Below are 18,777 nucleotides of genomic sequence, written 5' to 3'. Positions count from 1 at the left end.
CCTCCTTTTACATTGTCCAGATATCTATAGGTTTTCTATAAGACTCAGTTTCTATTATATGTGATAGCAAAATAATGTAAGATTGAAAAAAAGAACTGAAAAGTGACGGCCATACTGATATGCTTTGTGCCAGGGCTGGTGGAGTTGGTGCTGTCCTCTGACACCCTCAGGAAGATACAGGTGGAGTATGGACTGACTGGTTCCTTCAAGGACAAACCCCTGGCAGAGTGGCTGCGGAAATACAACCCCTCCGAGGAGGAGTATGAGAAGGTGAGCAACATCCACCAGGAATTACAATCATCAGTATATTACTTGTCACTCAGCATGTGGTGTTGCCTATCATGTACTGTGTATCTGTACCATTCAATGCATGGTCACCGGGCTAGTCTCCTTAAAGAGGAACTGTAACGACAAAACGGCCCCTGGGGGGTACTCACCTTGGGTGGGGGAAGCCTCCGGATCCTAATGAGGCTTCCCACGCCGTCCTCCATCCATCAGGGGTCTCGCTGCAGGCCTACGTGGAGTCCGTGCAGCGGTGACGTCAATATTTACCTTCCTGGCTCCTGCGCAGGCGCTCTGACGGCTGTCGGCGCCGAAGTAGGCGGAAATACCCGATCGCCGTCGGGTCTGCTCTACTGCGCAGGCGCAAGTTTCCGGCGCCTGCGCAGTAGAGCGGACCCGACGAAGATCGGGTATTTCCGTCTATTTCCGTGCCGAAAGTCACCACAGCGCCCCCGCTGGAGCCAGCAAAGGTAAATATTGAACTGACAGTCGGCACAGTCACCGGCTGTTCGGAGGGCTGCAGCGAGACCCCCGTGGGACAGAGGACGGCGTGGGAAGCCTCATTAGGATCCGGAGGCTTCCCCCACCCGAGGTGAGTACCCCCCAGGGGATCTTTTTAATGTTACAGAGTCTCTTTAATATACAGGTTCTCTTTATATTTTGGCTGCACTCTCTAACATATGGCTTTTCATTATATATATAGGCTGCTCTCTCTTATATACAGGTTCGCGTTACATATTGGCTGCTCTCTTTCTAATATACGAGTGCTCTTTGTACATTGGCTTCTCTCTCTCTAATATACGGGTTCTCTTTATATATTGGCTGCTCTTTCTAATATACAGGCTTTCTTTATATATCGGCTGCACTCTCTCTAATAAGGCCTCTTGCACACTGCAAATGATTCCGATTCAGTTACGGCTTTTTAATCAGTTTTTACATCCGATTCAGATTCCGATTTGCAGTTTTCTCCCTGCACACTGCAAATCGGAATCTGTGCAAGAGGCCTAAAATACGTGTTCTCTGCATCTAGGCATCAGAAAACTTCATCTACTCGTGTGCCGGCTGCTGCGTGGCCACCTATGTGCTGGGCATCTGTGACCGCCATAACGACAACATCATGCTGCGCTGCACTGGTCACATGTTTCACATTGACTTTGGCAAATTCCTGGGACACGCCCAGATGTTCGGCAGCTTCAAGAGGTAATTTATCCACATTAATAGAATAATCATGCACAAATGCCATCATCCTATTTATAAAGAAGTGATGAGGCTCAATACATCTCTCCTCAAAAAGGGCTTTCCCTCTCCTATGGAGTAAAAAAATAAAAATAAAAGCGAATTATTGCTAGTGATTGCATGCCCCCTTCTAGCCCCTGCTTGGCCCCACCTGTCAGCCGCAGCAGTGTTTTGTTTTGTGGGGTATTATCTCACTCTTATTTGACAGTCAAGTTGCATAGTATTCCAGTGTTATGTGACCCATTTAAACCTTTGTGGCACTGGCAGTAGGGAGAGAATCATTTCTGCTCCTCACAGCAGTTTTAAAGTAAACCTAAGATGGTACACTAGCGTTTATTTGGGGCTTCCTCTAGCCCCATGAGCATCGTGCCCTCCCTCGCAGTCGTCCTCGGCCCCTCTGTTATGCCGCTATGATTCCCGGGAATCCGGGCAGTTGCGGACATCTGTGCTTGCGCGGAGCACCCCTCATTGCGCACCCGCCCCCTGGAGCTCTCTGCGCCCGCACACTAGTACTGCTGCAGAACGTTCCAGGGGTCGGGAGCACAGCGGGGGTGTGCTGGAGGCAGAGCCGCGTATGTGCAGAAGCCCACGACTGGTGGTGTCATAGCGGGATAACGGAGGGCTGAAGAGGGTGGCCACGGTGCTCTTGGGGCTGGAGGAAGCCCCAGGTAAGTATAAATAAGCGCTAGTGTACCATCTCTGGTACACTTTTAAACACTGCAAGAATATATTATTTTATGTGTACCCAAGAGATATCCAGGGGCATCACATCCTAGTTCAAATAAAACGTTACTTTATTCCATGGATATTAAAATGCATACATAATAAATTCCAAATCCAAAGGACAGCACAATGCCCTGCAGGCTGCAAGATTATGTCATAGGGGATCGTCAGGAGGTGTGCAGGAGGTCAACGTTTCACCCCACTTTTAGGGCTTTCTCAAGACCGTAGTAGAGCGAGCTGAAACGGCAACCTCCTTCTGATGATTCCCTATGGCATAATCTTGCTATCCGCTTAGCCACCATCTTGCTCCTGGGGTAGATCAGAGTCTGGGCTCACCTCACCAGGATGCTGCTTTCAGATACTGGTGGAATCTTAGGGGTTAATGAAAATAATACTTGTGTACTCTTATTGTAGGTCACAGTCCAGCTCACTTTACTGTCAGTCTGGAGTCTCTCTGATAATGATGGTGTCATTGGAGCATTTCCTGACCAGCAGAGCTGTCACTCAGGTCCTGTGCACAGTATTTGCTATTTCTGGTAGCTAGGAAGCAGCAGCATCTACATAGGCAGCCCATGCGGAGGTGAAGGTTCTTGTCCGGAGATCTCAATCTTCCCTGATAAAAATATTACATGAAGTTTAATGGTAAAGGGATGTTGTATTCTGTCATGCTCAGGAGAGATGTAGATCTTGCCCTCTTGTAAAAGAATTTATGAGTTGGAAATATAAGATTTCTGCACTGGAGTTCCCCATAATATCCAGGAATGATGATTTCCTTGTGACAGAAGTCACACACTAGGAAGATGTGAAAGGGCATGTGGTATTATTCCTGCTGTATGCAGAGCTCTATGTATGTAGAGCAGGGGTCTCAAACTCAATTTACCTGGGGGCCGCAGGAGGCAAAGTCAGGATGAGGCTGGGCCACATAAGGAATTTCACAATCGCGGCGCATCGCTGCCTCTGCCCGCCCCTCACTCTTCCTTCACAGAGAGGGGCGGGGAGAGGCGGCAATCCATGCGGCGATTGACGTCAGGAGGGGCAGAGCTCTGCGGGCGCCGACGCTCGGTGCGCTCTCTGCGGGCGCCGACGCTCGGTGCGCTCTCTGTGGGCGCCGACGCTCGGTGCGCTCTCTGCGGGCGCCGACGCTCGGTGCGCTCTCTGCGGGCGCCGACGCTCGGTGCGCTCTCTGCGGGGGCCGACGCTCGGTGCGCTCTCTGCGGGCGCCGACGCTCGGTGCGCTCTCTGCGGGCGCCGACGCTCGGTGCGCTCTCTGCGGGCGCCGACGCTCGGTGCGCTCTCTGCGGGCGCCGACGCTCGGTGCGCTCTCTGCGGGCGCCGACGCTCGGTGCGCTCTCTGCGGGCGCCGACGCTCGGTGCGCTCTTTGCGGGCGCCGACGCTCGGTGCGCTCTCGGCAGGCCGATGCTCTGCAGTCTAGCATTTGTGTAAGTGTGATTGATTAGTGGTTTTTGCTTTCTGCAGAGACCGAGCCCCATTTGTGCTGACATCGGACATGGCATATGTCATTAATGGAGGGGAGAAACCTACCAGCCGCTTCCAGTTGTTTGTGGACCTTTGTTGCCAAGCCTATAACCTGTTACGAAGACACAGCAACCTCTTTCTAAACCTTCTGTCCCTGGTGAGTAGAATTCCGGTCCCCTACTCTCTGCTAGGCCATGTCCTGCCCTCTACTCACAGTCCCCCTGCAGGCCTTCATCCTTCCCTCCACTGCTAGTCCCCCCCCCCCTACAGGCCCTCATCTTTACTTCCACTGCTAGTCCCCCTGCTGGACCTTATTCTTCCATCCAATGCCAGTCCCCTGCTGGATCTTATCCTTTCCTCCACTGCTAGTCCCCCTATAGTCCCTCTTCCTTCCCTTCGCTGCTAGTTCCCCTGCTGAGCCTTATCCTGCCCTCTGGCCCTGTTCTCCCAGCAAGGCCGCATCATGCCCTCCAATCCCATTCTTCCACTGGCCTTATCCCACCCCTGTGCCCCATTTTCTTTGCTCGGCCTCATTCGGCATTCTAGCCACAATCTCCCTGGTGCTGTATGCGGTTCCTTCAGGTACCATTTACTGTGCTGGTCTTCATCCTGCCCTTTGCCCCATTTACTGTGCCGGATTCCATCCCATTCTCCCTTGAGCCCAACCTGCTCTCCAGCTTGGTTTTCTGCTTGACCTCATCCTGCCCTTGGGCCCCATTATCCCTATTGGGTCTCTTCTGGCCCATTCCTACTGCTCTGCTAGGCCTCATCCATTCCATTTTTCTTACCCAGCCCAGTTTTCCCTGCTGGGCCTCGTCTGGCCCGGTTTCCCCACTTGGCCACACCCAGACTGTTTTTTGTCTGGAGTCCCAGGATAATATTCGCACTTGTATACTCATGACTAATGAGGTAATCTATTAATGTCATGTCATTAGATGCTGTCCTCTGGGCTGCCAGAACTGACAAGCGTTCAGGATCTCCGATACGTCCATGATGCCCTCCAACCACAAGCCTCGGACGCAGAGGCCACCATCTTCTTCACCAGGTGAGGTGTGGGCTTATGGGCGAGTACAGCGTGTGTCCAGCTGAGCTGTTGCTTTATACGGAGCATTCTGTTCCTGCAGGTTAATAGAGTCCAGCTTGGGAAGCATGGCAACAAAGTTTAATTTCTTCATCCACAACCTGGCTCAGCGTTTCTCCGGTGCTCCTGTGAGTGATGACGCCATTTTGTCCTTCTCCCCTAAAGCATACTCCCTGAAACAGGACGGACGCATTCGTGAGGCTTCCATCTTCACCTACCACAAGAGATATAATCCCGATAAATACTATGTGAGTCACTGCTGATCTTTATGGGTGAGAGTATCTGCTTCACACAGGTGGAAAACCATGATAGTGTCCCTTATGTACGAAGGAAGAGAGTGAGCATGTCTGATCTGTACATTGGAAGAAAGTGAGCAGGTCTGATCTGTACAGAGGAAGAGAATCAGTGGATCTGAGATGTACAGGAGAAGACATTTACATTGTTATTTGGGTTGAAAAAAATACATTTGTCCATCAAGTTCAACCAGAAAATATGGCATAACACTAGTCTGCACCTTCACATATCTCAGTTGATCCAGAGGAAAGTGAAAAACTCAACACAAAATTGGACCAATTAGCCCTTAAAGAGAAAAAAAAATGCTTCCCGATTTCCAATTGGCAATCAGATAAAATCCCTGGATCAATTACCGAGTAATTATAGCATGGATAACTTTTAATGCAAGGAAAGCATCTAAGAATCTAAATTCAGATGTATAATTTGCCATAACTACCACCTGTGGTAATACATTCCACTTTTTAATCACTCTTACTGTGAAGAACTCTGTCCTAAATAAATGGCAAAACATTTAAATTTTTCTTCCAAACGCATGTCCCCTAATACTTTTCACAAGCCTAGGGACAAAAAGCTCATCCGCCAAGCTTTGATATTGCCCTCTGATGTATTTATACATGTTATTTAGATCTCCTCTAAGGCATCTTTTCTCCAGACTAAATAAACCCAGTTTATCTAACCTTTCCAGGTAAGTGAGACCTTCCATCCCTCTAATTAGTTTTGTTGCTAGTCTCTGCACCTGCTCTAAAACTGTAATGTCCCTCCTGTAATGCGTTGCCCGGAACTGATTTACATATTCCAGATGCAGCCTTAGAAGAGAGCATAACAGGGAGCAGTATTATGCTAGCGTCCTTATGCTGGTTTCCTTTAAATTAATGCATCACAAAACGCATCACAAAATTGTATGTGCTTTAGCTGCAGCTGTTTGGCATTGAATACGATACAACAGTGATAGTGTCCATACTGCACAGGGATGAGTGACCATCACCACTATAGAAAAAGGCACTCCACAGGCTTCAAACTTGCGTTTGTGATTTATTGAGCAAGACACACTACATGTTACGAGTCTCCTGACCCTTCCTCCACACTTGGGGAAGGGTCAGGAGACTCGTAGCATGTAGTGTGTCTTGCTCAATAAATCACAAACGCAAGTTTGAAGCCTGTGAAGTGCCTTTTTCTATAGTGGTGAAGGTTCCGTTTGGCAGGAGTGGTGGACCTGCAGAGAAAGAGCACCGGCACATGCTACCTAATTAAGGTGAGCTGCATCTGAGCTCCAAGGAGGAGATTGTGGATGAGTGACCATGTCTGATCTGTACAGAGGACAAGAGCAAGAGAATGTCTGTGCTTTACAGGAGATGTGAGTGTAATTGTCCCCTACATACAGCAGAAGAGAGTGAAAGTGTCCACTCTATACAGGGGAAGAGAGCAAGTCTGTTTTGTATAGAGGGAAAAACCCTGTGTGTGGGGGAACAAGAGCCATGTCTGATGCGTACAGGGAAGAGATCAGTGTTTGTGCGTTGTCTCTTTCAACCGACTTCTTTTGTGTGTATTGTCACTGTGACACGTGACCCAATGTATGTTTCTTTGAGTGACACATATGTGTTTTGTTGGTAAATCATGAAATGTCCTATATGTGCTATTTACAGATCTATGTAGTAAGAGTGGTGAGGGAGGTACAAGATGACTCTGCATTTGTGTTCCGGACCTTCGATGAGTTCCAAGAGTTGCACAACAAGATGAGCATCCTCTTTCCCCTCTGGAAGCTTCCAGGGTAAGTGGGGAGGGGTGAAGTTCTTGCTGTGGTCAGTGTTGGGGCTTTTCTTCCTCTCCTGGTCACTCCGTTTTGGCAGAAATAACAGGGACTCTACTTCCTCAAAACCAGTGCAAGTAAAACTGCAACACAACTGGAACAAAGACCTAAACCAAGGATTCTGATTGACTGCTCCAAGTTTTGATAAATTTGCCCCACTGCTAACTTGCAGATCAGAGAGTGTAAAATATTCTGATTTCATTTTATACTCTTCTCTGCCTACCTATAGTTCTGTATCACCTGCTTTTATAGCAGCAGCAGTTTTACACCCATAATTCTGTGAGTGTCATATTATCTTACAGCAGAAGCTGATTTACACCATAATCAGCTGGTATAATGCTGTGAGTAACACCAGGGCCATTGCCTAAAGTGCCATTGGACCTGGGGGGCACATGCCCCTGGATTAAGCCCTGCCCAGAGCAAAGCCCCACCCACATACAGAGCCCTGCCCCCTAGTCTCCTTCTGTCCCTTTGTGTCTCCTTCTCCTTGTGCCTCCCTCTGTCCTCTTGTGCTATCTCTGTCCCCCTGTGCCTCCTTCTGTCCCCTGTGCCTCCTTCTGTCCCCCTGTGCCTCCTTCTGTCCCCCTGTGCCTCCTTCTGTTCCCCTGTGCCACTATCTATCCACGTCCCCCTCCTGCACTCTCCCAGACCTGTGTGTAAAGGCAGCATATAGCGCAGCAGAAGCTGTGTCCTCGCCTCCCTGCTGAAGTCCAGCGCTGTGCTTGTACGACCATCCTGTCTGTCTCCTGCTCCCTCTAGTGCTGGCACTTTACTCTCCTCCTATATGCTGTAGGAGATGCCAAGCACTAGGCGGAGTGGTGAGCGGACAGATGGAAGCACAGCACTGGACTCCAGTGGAGAGGTGAGAGCACAGCTTCTGCTGAACTACACTCTGCATTTACACATTGGACTGGGGCAATGCAGGAAGGGAGTGCGCAACTAAATGTGACAGGATAGGCAGGTTGATTGTATCTTGAGGACTCCCTGTATCCACCTTATACGGCACATTTATATTCTCTAGTTTTTGGAGGAGGAGGGGGTGGCACAGGACTTGCCTGGGGTGACAAAAAGGCTAGAAGTGGCCCTGAGTATCTTAGGGCTGGGACCCACTAGAGCATTTTTTGGCAGTGTTTTGGGATCGCCTTCAGTTGCTAGTGATTTCCCAAAATGCTTGTAAGTGGATGAAGCGAATCCCACTAGCGATTGCAATTAGGGGAATTGTAGTTGTTGGACATGCAGCATTTTGGAAGATTTGTGCTATAATGTATTATTGTGTTTGAGCACTGAAATCGCTTCTAATATCGCTTACAAAACAATACCACAAATCACTAGCGATTGCGATATGTAGTGGGCCCCAGCCCTTATAGCAGTAGTTTTACACCTTCCTCAGCTCACATAATTCTGCAAGTGTCACTTGATCTTATAGCAGCAGCTGTTTTACATCATTTTCAGCTCACATCATTTTACAGGTATAACAATATCATATAGTAGCAGCAGTTTTACACCCTCTTCTCTCTGTTAGTTTCCCCAGTAAGGTGATCCTTGGAAGAACCCACATAAAGGAAGTTGCTGCCAAGAGAAAAGTGGAGTTGAATAGCTACATGCAGAGTCTGCTGAACAGCTCACCAGAGGTTGCTGAGGTAAGCACAGGCTGATCTCACTCTCAGATGCAGAACATTCACCTACATGGTATCTTGAGACACCGAGAGGAACTATTGACATTTCTAAAAAGGCCTATAGTACTCATTCCAGTCTAAAGGTGAATGGAGATGTTGTCATGCCTTCCCTCATTTGTCATGCCATGTATTTTCTTTCAAACTTAAGTGAAAAAAATAATATGGCCACAATTCCTGTTTAAAGTAATAACATCAGTGAGTTGCTGTACACACACACACACACACACACACACGTTATGTGCAGCTATTTAGATGCTAAACGTAAAGGGCCTTTCGTGTTCTTACCAATCAGCATAGGGAATAAATTGGGGCACTGCATGAAGTATATTGCAATTTAGAGACTCTGTATTAAGAAAAAATTCCTCTGGGGGGGTACTCGCCTCGGGTGGGGGAAGCCTCTGGATCCTATCGAGGCTTCCCCCATCCTCCTGTGTCCCACGGCAGTCTCGCTGCAGTCCACTGAATGCACAGCATGACCGTTTGTCAGGCTGTGCAATATTTACCTTTCCCTGCTCCAGCAGGGGGCGCTGTTGTGGCTCTCCTCTCGGAAATAGCCGATCTCAGTCGGGTCTGCTCTACTACGCAGGCGCAGGAGACTCGCGCCTGCGCAGTAGAGCGGACCCGAATGGGATCGGCTATTGCTGCCTATTTCCGAGCCGAGAGCTGTTACTGCGCCTGCGCTGGAGCCGGGAAGGTAAATATTTAAATGACCGCCGTTCCTGGACCTGCAACGAGACCACCGTGGGATGGAGGAGGACGGGGGAAACCTCGATAGGATCTAGAGGCTTCCCCACCCCCACACCCGCCAGGTGAGTACCCCCCAGGGGCATTTTTTCTTAGTACAGATCCTCTTTAAATGTGGTGTGAGTAGCAGCAAATACAAGGGGGTAAGGATCTGGCTTGACAGTTGTCTCATGCCAGCCACACTGTTTCACAAAACAGTGGTTTGACACTTACAGTGCAAAACTAACAGAAAACAAAGAAAGGCTGGTGTAGAGGCCAACTGGACAAATTATAAGATTGTCTTGTAATCAAGTAACTGGTGTGCAAACAAAGTTCTCTGCCTTCCTCTTGGTTACAGGACAAGCACCTCAGGTTTACAGTATTTACTTTACTTTCAAATATAACTCAACATGATATGATAATTTTGGGCAAGGCAATCTTACCAGTTAGCTTGTGAGTGAAGTGGAAGTTTGATCATTAACCCTTCCAGTAACATTCACAGTCATAGATTATTTTTCCCTATAAGTTTTTATGCTGTGTTTAATGTTTTAGACCACAGATGACATTTCAGTTTCATACCACTTTAAAGGACTGAGAAGAAACTGGTGTTTTCCATTTGTTCCATCATATATTGTCTATACTGCACATTCTATATCATTCATCATGTATATACTGTACAGTCTATGACTTGTATCATATCGTGCATTTTATTTATTGTATAAAGTGTGTGATCTCTACTGTAGTGTACATTGTGTTTGTGTGCCGTGGGTGATATGTGCCATATTGAACATTTAATATTGTTTACAGTGAACAATCTGTTCTATACTGTAAGTATCTGTACCATAATATACATTGTGTATGTTGTATACCAATATGATCTGTACCATATTATATATTTTATAATGCATGTGGCATAGCATATACGCTGACTTATTTCCATTGTACTTCCGCAGTGTGACCTGGTGTACACCTTTTTCCACCCGCTGCCGCGAGACGAGAGGTCGGATGGAAGTGACGTTGCTGGTCGAGAGATTGGTAAGAGGATGAAGTGCTCTTTACATCTCTTTATACTCATATTACAGTTTCTATATCTCTAGTATTATTTGTCTCCAGGGCAACCTCCAATGAGTCCACCATCAGGCAAGATTGAGGGTGAAGTGAAACTCTCCATCTCTTATAGAAATGGGACCCTCTTCATCATGGTGATGCACATAAAAGACCTGGTAAGTTCTTATAGCGGATATATATGAATGGTAACCCCTCCCACTGTGTGTTGGTGGCTTCATATAGAAACAATTGTTCTTCCAGGTGACTGAGGACAACGCAGACCCCAACCCCTATGTGAAGACTTATCTCCTCCCAGACCCCCACAAGACCTCCAAACGCAAAACTAAGGTTGCCAGAAAGACCCGCAACCCCACCTTCAATGAGATGGTGAGTTGTTGCCATTATTTATTCCTACAGGGAACATCATTATCCATACCAATGTGCAGACTTTAAAGGAGAACTCCAAGGAGTGTCATTAGATGAGGTTCTCAGCAGGAAGAACATTTGCTATTTAAACTTGTTTAGTTCTTGTTTAGTTATCAACTGGGAATGTTTAGGGCCGGTTCACATGGGCAACTTCCGGCATTCATGCACATTGTTTACCGCATTGAGATGAATTGCAGCATTCAGCTCACGATACCCTCGATTGCACAAGCGCCGCGGTTGATCAAATTTTCAGAGGCACTGCGTGTATCTCTCGTATTACCCTAGGGGCTCAAAACGCAACAACAAACCGACTTGAAACCATGCTGTTTAAACTGGCCCACTAAGGGCAGATTCAGATGGACAGGCCCGTTTAAGTGCTGTTCATTCAAGTGAATGGACAGTGCTGGTGTTTACTGCCTTTTGCTGGCATTTGCGCAAACGCCACATCCCGCTGTTGCATTGTGAAGCCGTCTCTGCCAACTGCCTGACCACTTATTTGGTTCAGTTTAAATTTGCATAATATATGCATCAGTTTGAAATTATTAGCAGCTCATTGACAATCTCCACTCCTAATGCATGCCACCTGCTGGGGTCTGCGTTAGGAGTCGATATTGGCCTACACGGTGAGCTTCAGTCCTACTTCTTTTCCATACTCATCCACTCACTGATTGGAAATGTGAGCTGGCAGCATGAGTCATTTGCTTCACACTTGCAGATGAGATAGGCAGGAAGCAGAGGGAAAAGCTGCCTGTAACTCCGCTGCTGCTAGATTACATATACAGTAGGTGGAGAACACTAACACTAGGAATAGCTAACTGTAACTCTTATGCTGCTGGATTACAAATTTTAACACATGTATAATTTATATACAGGAATATTATCTACTGTACTAAGGTATTTTATTTTTTACCTTTAAGTGAACCTGAACTGAGTAAAAGCATTTAAAATAAACACATGATGTGCCTGCAAAATAATATTACATATTTACCTCACCGTCAGCTTTCCTCGGAAGCTCGCCATTTTCTTCTTACAATTCCTTCCAGTTCTGGCAAGATTTTGTCGGAATTGAAATATAGCAGTTGCTGTCAGTTATATATCAGTTGCTGCCAGTTATTACTGAAAGGACAACTGATGAGCAAGGTAATTTCCATGTTTCCCTATGGTTCAAGTGGGCGGTATTACAGTTTAACCCTCTGGGGGATAATCCCGAGCTGAGCTCTGGGTAAGCCGCCACAGAGGATTTCTCAGGCCCTGGTGGGCCGATTTGCATAATTTTTTTTTTGTTGCACGCAGCTAGCACTTTGCTAGCTGCGTGTATATACCGATCGCCGCCGCTCCTCGCTGATTCGCCGCTACGTACCGCGCCGCTCCTCCCCCCCCCCCCCCCCCCAAGACCCCGTGCGCAGCTTGGCCAATCAGTTCCAGGCAGCGCTGCGGGGTGGATCGTGACTCCCTCTGACGTCACGACGTCGATGACGTCATCCCGATCGTCGCCATGGCGATGGGGGAAGCCAAACAGGAAATCCCGTTCTGAACGGGATTTCCTGTTTGCTTTGATTGCCGGAGGCGATCGGAGGGGGTGGGGGGATGCCGCTGCACAGCGGCTATCATGTAGCGAGCCCTGGGCTCGCTACATGATTTAAAAAATAAAAAATTTTAAAAAATAGTGCTGCGTCACCTCCTGGGCGATATAATTGTATCCCCCAGGAGGTTAACAGTGTGCTGACCAGGAAGCTGTTATGGGGTAATGGCCATTTTTAAAATGGAGGACGGAGGATTCCATTGATCACAGTGGACAAACAGGAATCGGGAGAGGAGAAAGAGATTGATGAGTAGACTACACAGGAGGTAAATATGTCGTATATAAGTTTGTCTAATCTTCAGTTCAGGTTTGCTTTAAAGCAAACCTTAACTGAAAATTAAAATTCAAAATAAACATACACACGTCCTATTTACCTCTCATGTAGTCTACTCCTTAATCTCTTTCTCCTCTCCGGATTCCTGTTTGTCCACTGTGATCTATGGAATTTTCCGTTTTCTGTTTTGAAAATGGCCATTACTCCATAACAGCTTCCTGGTCAGCACACTGTTAAACTGTAATATTTGCCACTTGTGCCATAGGGAAACATGGACATTACCTTTCTCCTCAGTTCAGTTCTTTCAGTTATAACTGACAACAACTCATTGTCAAACTGGAAGGAATTAATGTTGGAAGAAAATGGTGAGCTTCTGAGTGGAACCGGACTGCGAGGTAAGTATGTAATAGTCATTTGCAGGTACATCATGTGTTTATTTTAAATAATTTTACTCGGTTCAAGTTCACTTTAAGTTTCTTTTTAGCCATCAATCTCTCCTCTTACTTTGCATCTCCCCCATATTGTTGGCTCACATTGCACCTCTCTCTCCACAGCTGGTGTACAGCGGGTACAGCACAGAGACGTTACGGCAGAGAGATCTTCAGCTTAGTGTGCTCAGCGCAGAGTCCTTGAGGGAGAATTTCTTCCTGGGAGGAGTGACTCTTGCGCTGAAGGATTTCAACCTGAACCAGGAGACGGTTGGCTGGCACAAGCTGACGGAGGTGCCATACTTCTAAGAACAGTGTTCGGCACATGGTAATGGAAGTGCCATACTTCTGACTACAGTCACACGCACAGGCTGAAGGAGGTGCCGTATGTCTTAGACGCAAACTCAATCTGAGCACATTGGACCAACCCCGCAGTGAAGACCACACAGCAAGACTGATCCTTAGAGACTTTAGTGCAGTTATATTTGTGGCATTTACTGAGGAACAAGTTCTACCCGTAATTGTGATGATCTGCGACGAAGTGTTCTGACCCGATAGCACAAAGCACAGCCTGGACCCAGCAGATTATCCCACTATTCACCCTTGTATCATTATGCAAGGAGGCGGTGCTCCCTGCTACCCCCCATCCATGACCACTAGGAGGCGATGGACTAAATTCCACTGCACGTGTGTGACGTCCGTTACACCATGATCCAATAACTCCTTAACTTGAAACTCGAGCATTCCAGAACCACTTAGAGGAAATGTGATGTATTGGCGCCATCTAGTGCTTGCTTTCGGCTTTAGCACTTTTTAAAGCACAAATAGTACAATAGTTATAGAGAGCGCTGTACCATTTCACACTCGTGTATATATAGTTCGCCCTGCGCCCTAGACGTTAATAGGAATGTTTTATATATTAGAGAGAAACGGCAGCCTGCTGCCAGTCAGTCTTTCGTATCGATCGCTCAGCAATAACAGCGTCTCCGCATTTGTGTATAGACAGTGCTTGCCTTATAGACCAGCCGATAGCCGGTGACCTAGCCCTGCTGTCATTTCACAAAATAAACTACTTCCTTGGGTCTATTCACGTAGAGAATAAAATCTGTCCGCCAGCGCTCTTGCAGAGCCGCTGGCTGCCGCGCGTGTTACATAAAGGGAATTAGGGGGAGAAGAGACTTTTATTAATCTATTGAGTTGTAGATTAAACCTGAGACCATTCAACCAAAGCTCTAGATTTTTCCAAAGGTTTCGTTGTACCATAGATAACGTCTATTTTACTACAAATAACGTGTATTTAACTAATTTCACTGCGTTTTGATATAAAATGAGCTATAGAAGGATGGTCACTGCTCTTGGATGTAGTAATATAATCGCAATGTCTGATGTTAATGTAACCATTATTAGCTGCCATTTTGTTGCGAGTCCATTTCAGCGTTATGACAGGAGTGTGCAGTTGGGGGGGTGGGCGGCGGCCCTGTGTGTAACATGTATATAATCTGTGAATGGTGGGCACAGAGGCACCCACCACTGCAGCGTATTGTGTATAAGTGTATATTGTATTTATTGTGTGTCTGTTGTCTCACTAACACCCTCTGTCATTGTTCTTTTCTTAATGTGACGCCATAATCATTCGGATGTGTGTCCAGCACATTGTTTTAACTCGTCGGAGATGAATTGGAGACTTTTTTTCTTCCCCTTGACCAGTTTCTGCTTCTTGGCCATAACATTTGCTCACATTTGTTCCAATAAATTTTGCTAGTTTTGCATTCATGTCAAAGTTTTGCAGCATCTGTAGCCCTCCTGGGGAGTCCGATGTGGGAACGTCTAGTCAAGACTGACATACAAGCAGATATTCCTCACAAGGATGCATCACAAGTCTACCAGGGCAGAGTCTAAAAGCCATCATGTTGGCTAGTGTAAGTTCAACAATTTGTGTATAGAAATCCTCAGAGCTCATAAACTCTGCTCTAAAAGATAACAGCACATCTCTTTTCCATACCGATTTCGGCATTCTGCTGCCGTCAGGGGATCTGACAGCCCAATGCCGAAACCGTTAGGGAAAAGAGACTGGGCATTTCTCCGACTGCCTTATGCGTACTGCTGGTATGCCTAAGGCAATTGTTGTACGCTGGGTCCTTGTCATAGGGACCCACAAGGTAAGTGTTGCACACTGTGTTTTATTAGATTTTAAGCTATAATAAAGTCTGGTTCGCTTAAAAGAGTGACTTATCCTCTGCTTTTTTGGTGGTGGCCACCTGTTTTGTATTAAGCATGGGTGACCGCAGGCTGATCATTGTTGGAATGCACGTTCCAAGTTTATGAGCGCTTAGGATTTCTGTACAAATTGTGCATCTATTGTGGAGTGGCACCTTGGCAGCTGACTTCTTTGGATAACCATTGCATATCTGTTAACCACCCTGGCGTTCTGATTAAATCGCCAGGGTGGCTGCGGGAGGGTTTTTTTTAGATAAAAAAAAAACTATTTCATGCAGCCAACTGAAAGTTGGCTGCATGAAAGCCCACTAGAGGGCGCTCCGGAGGCGATCTTCCGATCGCCTCCGGCGGCAAGAGATAACACGGAAGGCCGCAATGAGCGGCCCTCCGTGTTTCGCTTCCCTCGTCGCCATGGCGACGAGCGGAGTGACGTCATTGACGTCAGCCGACGTCTTGACGTCAGCCGCCTCCGATCCAGCCCTTAGCGCTGGCCGGAACTGTTTGTTCCGGCTACGCTGGGCTCGGGCGGCTGGGGGGACCCTCTTTCGCCGCTGCACGCGGCGGATCGCCGCGCTGCAGCGGCGATCAGGCAGCACACGCGGCTGGCAAAGTGCCGGCTGCGTGTGCTGCTTTTTATTTGGTGCAAATCGGCCCAGCAGGGCCTGAGCTGCAGCCTCTGGCGGTGTTGGACGAGCTGAGCTCGTCCAGACCGCTCAGCAGGTTAAGGCTCATATGGGAGCACTTGTATAAGTCTAGAACAGCCATGGGCAAACTTGACCCTCCAGCTGTTACGGAACTACAAGTCCCATAATGCATTTGCCTTTATGAGTCATGACTGTGGCTGTCAGACTCCTGCAATGCATTGTGGGACTTGTAGTTCTGTAACAGCTGGAGGGCCAAGTTTGCCCATGCCTGGTCTAGAACTATAGTGTAAGTTCTAAAGTACACCTGAACTAAGAAAAAAAAATGTGTTAGATACTTACCTCAGTTATGGGAAGCCTCTGGACAGTCCAGAGGTTTCCTGGATGCTCCTGAGCTTAACCACTTTATCCACAAGTCAGTATATCTACGTCCTCTGTGACTTCATTTAAGTCACAAGTCAGTAGATCTACTGACTTGTACAGAAGCAGTGCTGTGCAGGATTGGACTTGCTCCTGTGTAGATTTCTGGCACTATCTGATGCCACACTAATTGGTGAATGGGAATATATGCTTCCTGAGCTAATGAGATTGATTTTTACTATTAAAAATACTTTTATTTTCTCATTTCATAGTGAAAAATACACTCTTGTAGCATTATTTCAGAATCCAATATCTTCACCATAAATTGTGACCGGAACATAACATTGTGATAAGCAGTAAGAATAGCCAACCCAAATTTGTGTTTTTTATCTACAGTAGCACTTTTTATTTTTAAACTGGAATTGGTAAAACTGAGAAATACATGTTGTTTTTTTCAATTTTTTTCTTTGTTTGCCCATTACAATTCATAGAAAACAAAATAGTTTGAGGGAAAACAATGGCATACAATGAAAGCCTACTTTGTCTTGAAAAAAACAATATATATTTCATTTCTGTGTCCTAAGTAGGGATAAATTTATTTCTGATTAAATAAGGACATAGCTAAACTGTCAAAACTGCTCTGGTCAATAAGTGGGAAAAAAGGTCTTGTGGCCAAACGAAACCTAATTAAGGCCTGGTGCACATCAGAGGAGTTTTTCTGAGCGGTTTGAGTTTTTATATCTGCTGCTAATGTTATCCTATGTGTCTGTGCACACTGGAGCAATGAGGTTTTGTAAAAAGCCCCATAGCATTACATTGAGGAGAGCTTTTGAAACCTCTAAAAGCTCTTCCCAATGTAATGCTATGGGTTTTTTTACAAAACCTCATTGCTCCAGTGTGCACAGACACATAGGATAACATTAGCAGCAGATTTAAAAACTCAAAACGCTCAGAAAAACTCCTCTGGTGTGCACCAGGCCTAACTGGTACAAGTAAAATATGTAGAGGTGACCCCATTCCATCGGTTTTTTTTGTTGTTGTTTTTCCTTTAATTCAGGTGTACTTTAAAATGACATTGAAGCGAAAATAAACATATGATATAATGAATTGTATGTGTAGTATGGATAATGATTAGAACGTTAGTAGCAAATAAGAGTCTCATTTTTTTAATTTTAGTTATATAGCTTTATTTATCACATTGCATCATTCTTTCACATTTGCAGTTTTGTTTTACTAGAAGCTGTGAAACAAAGCAGAAGTAATGACCCTTTTAACTTCCCAGCAGTAAAACTTTATCTCAAGCTCTCTCTCCCTGTATCTTGGCTGTTTAAGCTATTTAGAAAACAGGACTGAGTTCCACCAAGCTGGTTGAATAGCTCAGAGAAGCTCTTTTTGCAACCCTTTCCTGGAAAACAATATGAAACGTTTCTTTGCTACTAATGTTCTATTTGTTAGCTGTACTCAGTGCCGGGACAAGCTTCTCCAGCAACAGAGGCAGAGGTTCCAAAGTGCGCCCCCCCCCCCCCCCTATAAGTAAAAAAGCTCAGTACTCCCACTATTCAAAGTCATCATCCCCATTACATTAGGGTGACTAGATGTCTCCTCAGTACCGTAGTAAAGTATTGAAGAGACAGCTAGTCGCCTTATCTGCCGTGTGTAGCGCCGCTCCAGTCTCTGCTTCTGCCCAGCCCTCAAGGAAACCTGGATTAAATTCTGTAGCATGAACAAGATTATGAAAAGATACAAGGCAGAGTTATGGAATGCATGTATACTGGAACAGACCTAGTGCAAAAGAGGAGAAGACTTCCTAATGAAAGAGTCTGATTAGATGCCCGGAGCAATTGCTCCATGTCTCCACCTGCTTCGCTCTACATTTACTCTGATTCGCCTTGCTCTGGTTACGACAAATCCTTCCCAACATGTGGGCAGACAAGCTGCACTGTGAACAAGAGAGACAATTGCTGCTCCAGGTAACAACTTTCTTGGTGCCAGCAGTGTTCTCCCCAGGCTCTTTTAGCCGGGTGCTCCACCCGGCTAGATTTGGTGACCACCCGGCTGTCATAGGCTTACCTCCTCATCTCCTCCTATGATGTAAGCAGAGTTGCCCTGCATTTTCATCTTGCCCCACCCGGCTGCTTTTTCATGCCACCCGGCTGCTATTTCATGCCACCCGGCTGGAAAAAAAATTCCGAGGAGAACACTGCGCCAGACTTAATAAATCAGCAGGGCTTATACACACCATGCAATTTTCTCATCAGATTAATGGGAAATTTCCCATCAGTATATAATTTCTTGCATGTCTAATCTGCTTCCCGAAGAGAGGAAGGGATCGATTTTGACATGAGTACTGCACAAAATCAATCCCTTCCTCAATCATAAGCAGCTTGGACATGCTAGAAATAATCGAAAGATGTAAAATTTCCCATCACCTGACAGAAAAAATGCATAGTGCGTACCAGACATAAGACTGATAGCAAGTGGAACTGCAGCCTCGACAGAACTC

General features: G+C 46.4%; 1 protein-coding gene across 3 annotated transcripts in view; it reads left to right on the top strand.

The window, feature by feature from the left end:
- PIK3C2A (phosphatidylinositol-4-phosphate 3-kinase catalytic subunit type 2 alpha) overlaps window positions 1-14,836 on the top strand; it is a 125,276-nt gene extending 110,440 nt beyond the window's left edge. For all 3 annotated transcript variants that reach the window (XM_068261075.1, XM_068261076.1, XM_068261077.1), the window contains exons 24-34: window positions 134-270; window positions 1,313-1,482; window positions 3,719-3,875; window positions 4,654-4,763; window positions 4,843-5,047; window positions 6,737-6,861; window positions 8,423-8,540; window positions 10,253-10,334; window positions 10,413-10,522; window positions 10,608-10,733; window positions 13,183-14,836. In XM_068261075.1, coding sequence (XP_068117176.1) covers window positions 134-270; window positions 1,313-1,482; window positions 3,719-3,875; window positions 4,654-4,763; window positions 4,843-5,047; window positions 6,737-6,861; window positions 8,423-8,540; window positions 10,253-10,334; window positions 10,413-10,522; window positions 10,608-10,733; window positions 13,183-13,365 — 1,523 coding nt within the window. In that variant the 3' untranslated portion in view covers window positions 13,366-14,836. The remainder of the gene's footprint in view (window positions 1-133; window positions 271-1,312; window positions 1,483-3,718; window positions 3,876-4,653; window positions 4,764-4,842; window positions 5,048-6,736; window positions 6,862-8,422; window positions 8,541-10,252; window positions 10,335-10,412; window positions 10,523-10,607; window positions 10,734-13,182) is intronic.
- Window positions 14,837-18,777: the final 3,941 nt, after the last annotated feature.

This window comes from Hyperolius riggenbachi, chromosome 11 (genome assembly GCF_040937935.1).
Source record: "Hyperolius riggenbachi isolate aHypRig1 chromosome 11, aHypRig1.pri, whole genome shotgun sequence".
NCBI lineage: Eukaryota > Metazoa > Chordata > Amphibia > Anura > Hyperoliidae > Hyperolius > Hyperolius riggenbachi.
The sequence above is the reverse complement of the archived record's forward strand: the minus strand, read 5'-3'. Positions and strand labels throughout refer to the sequence as shown.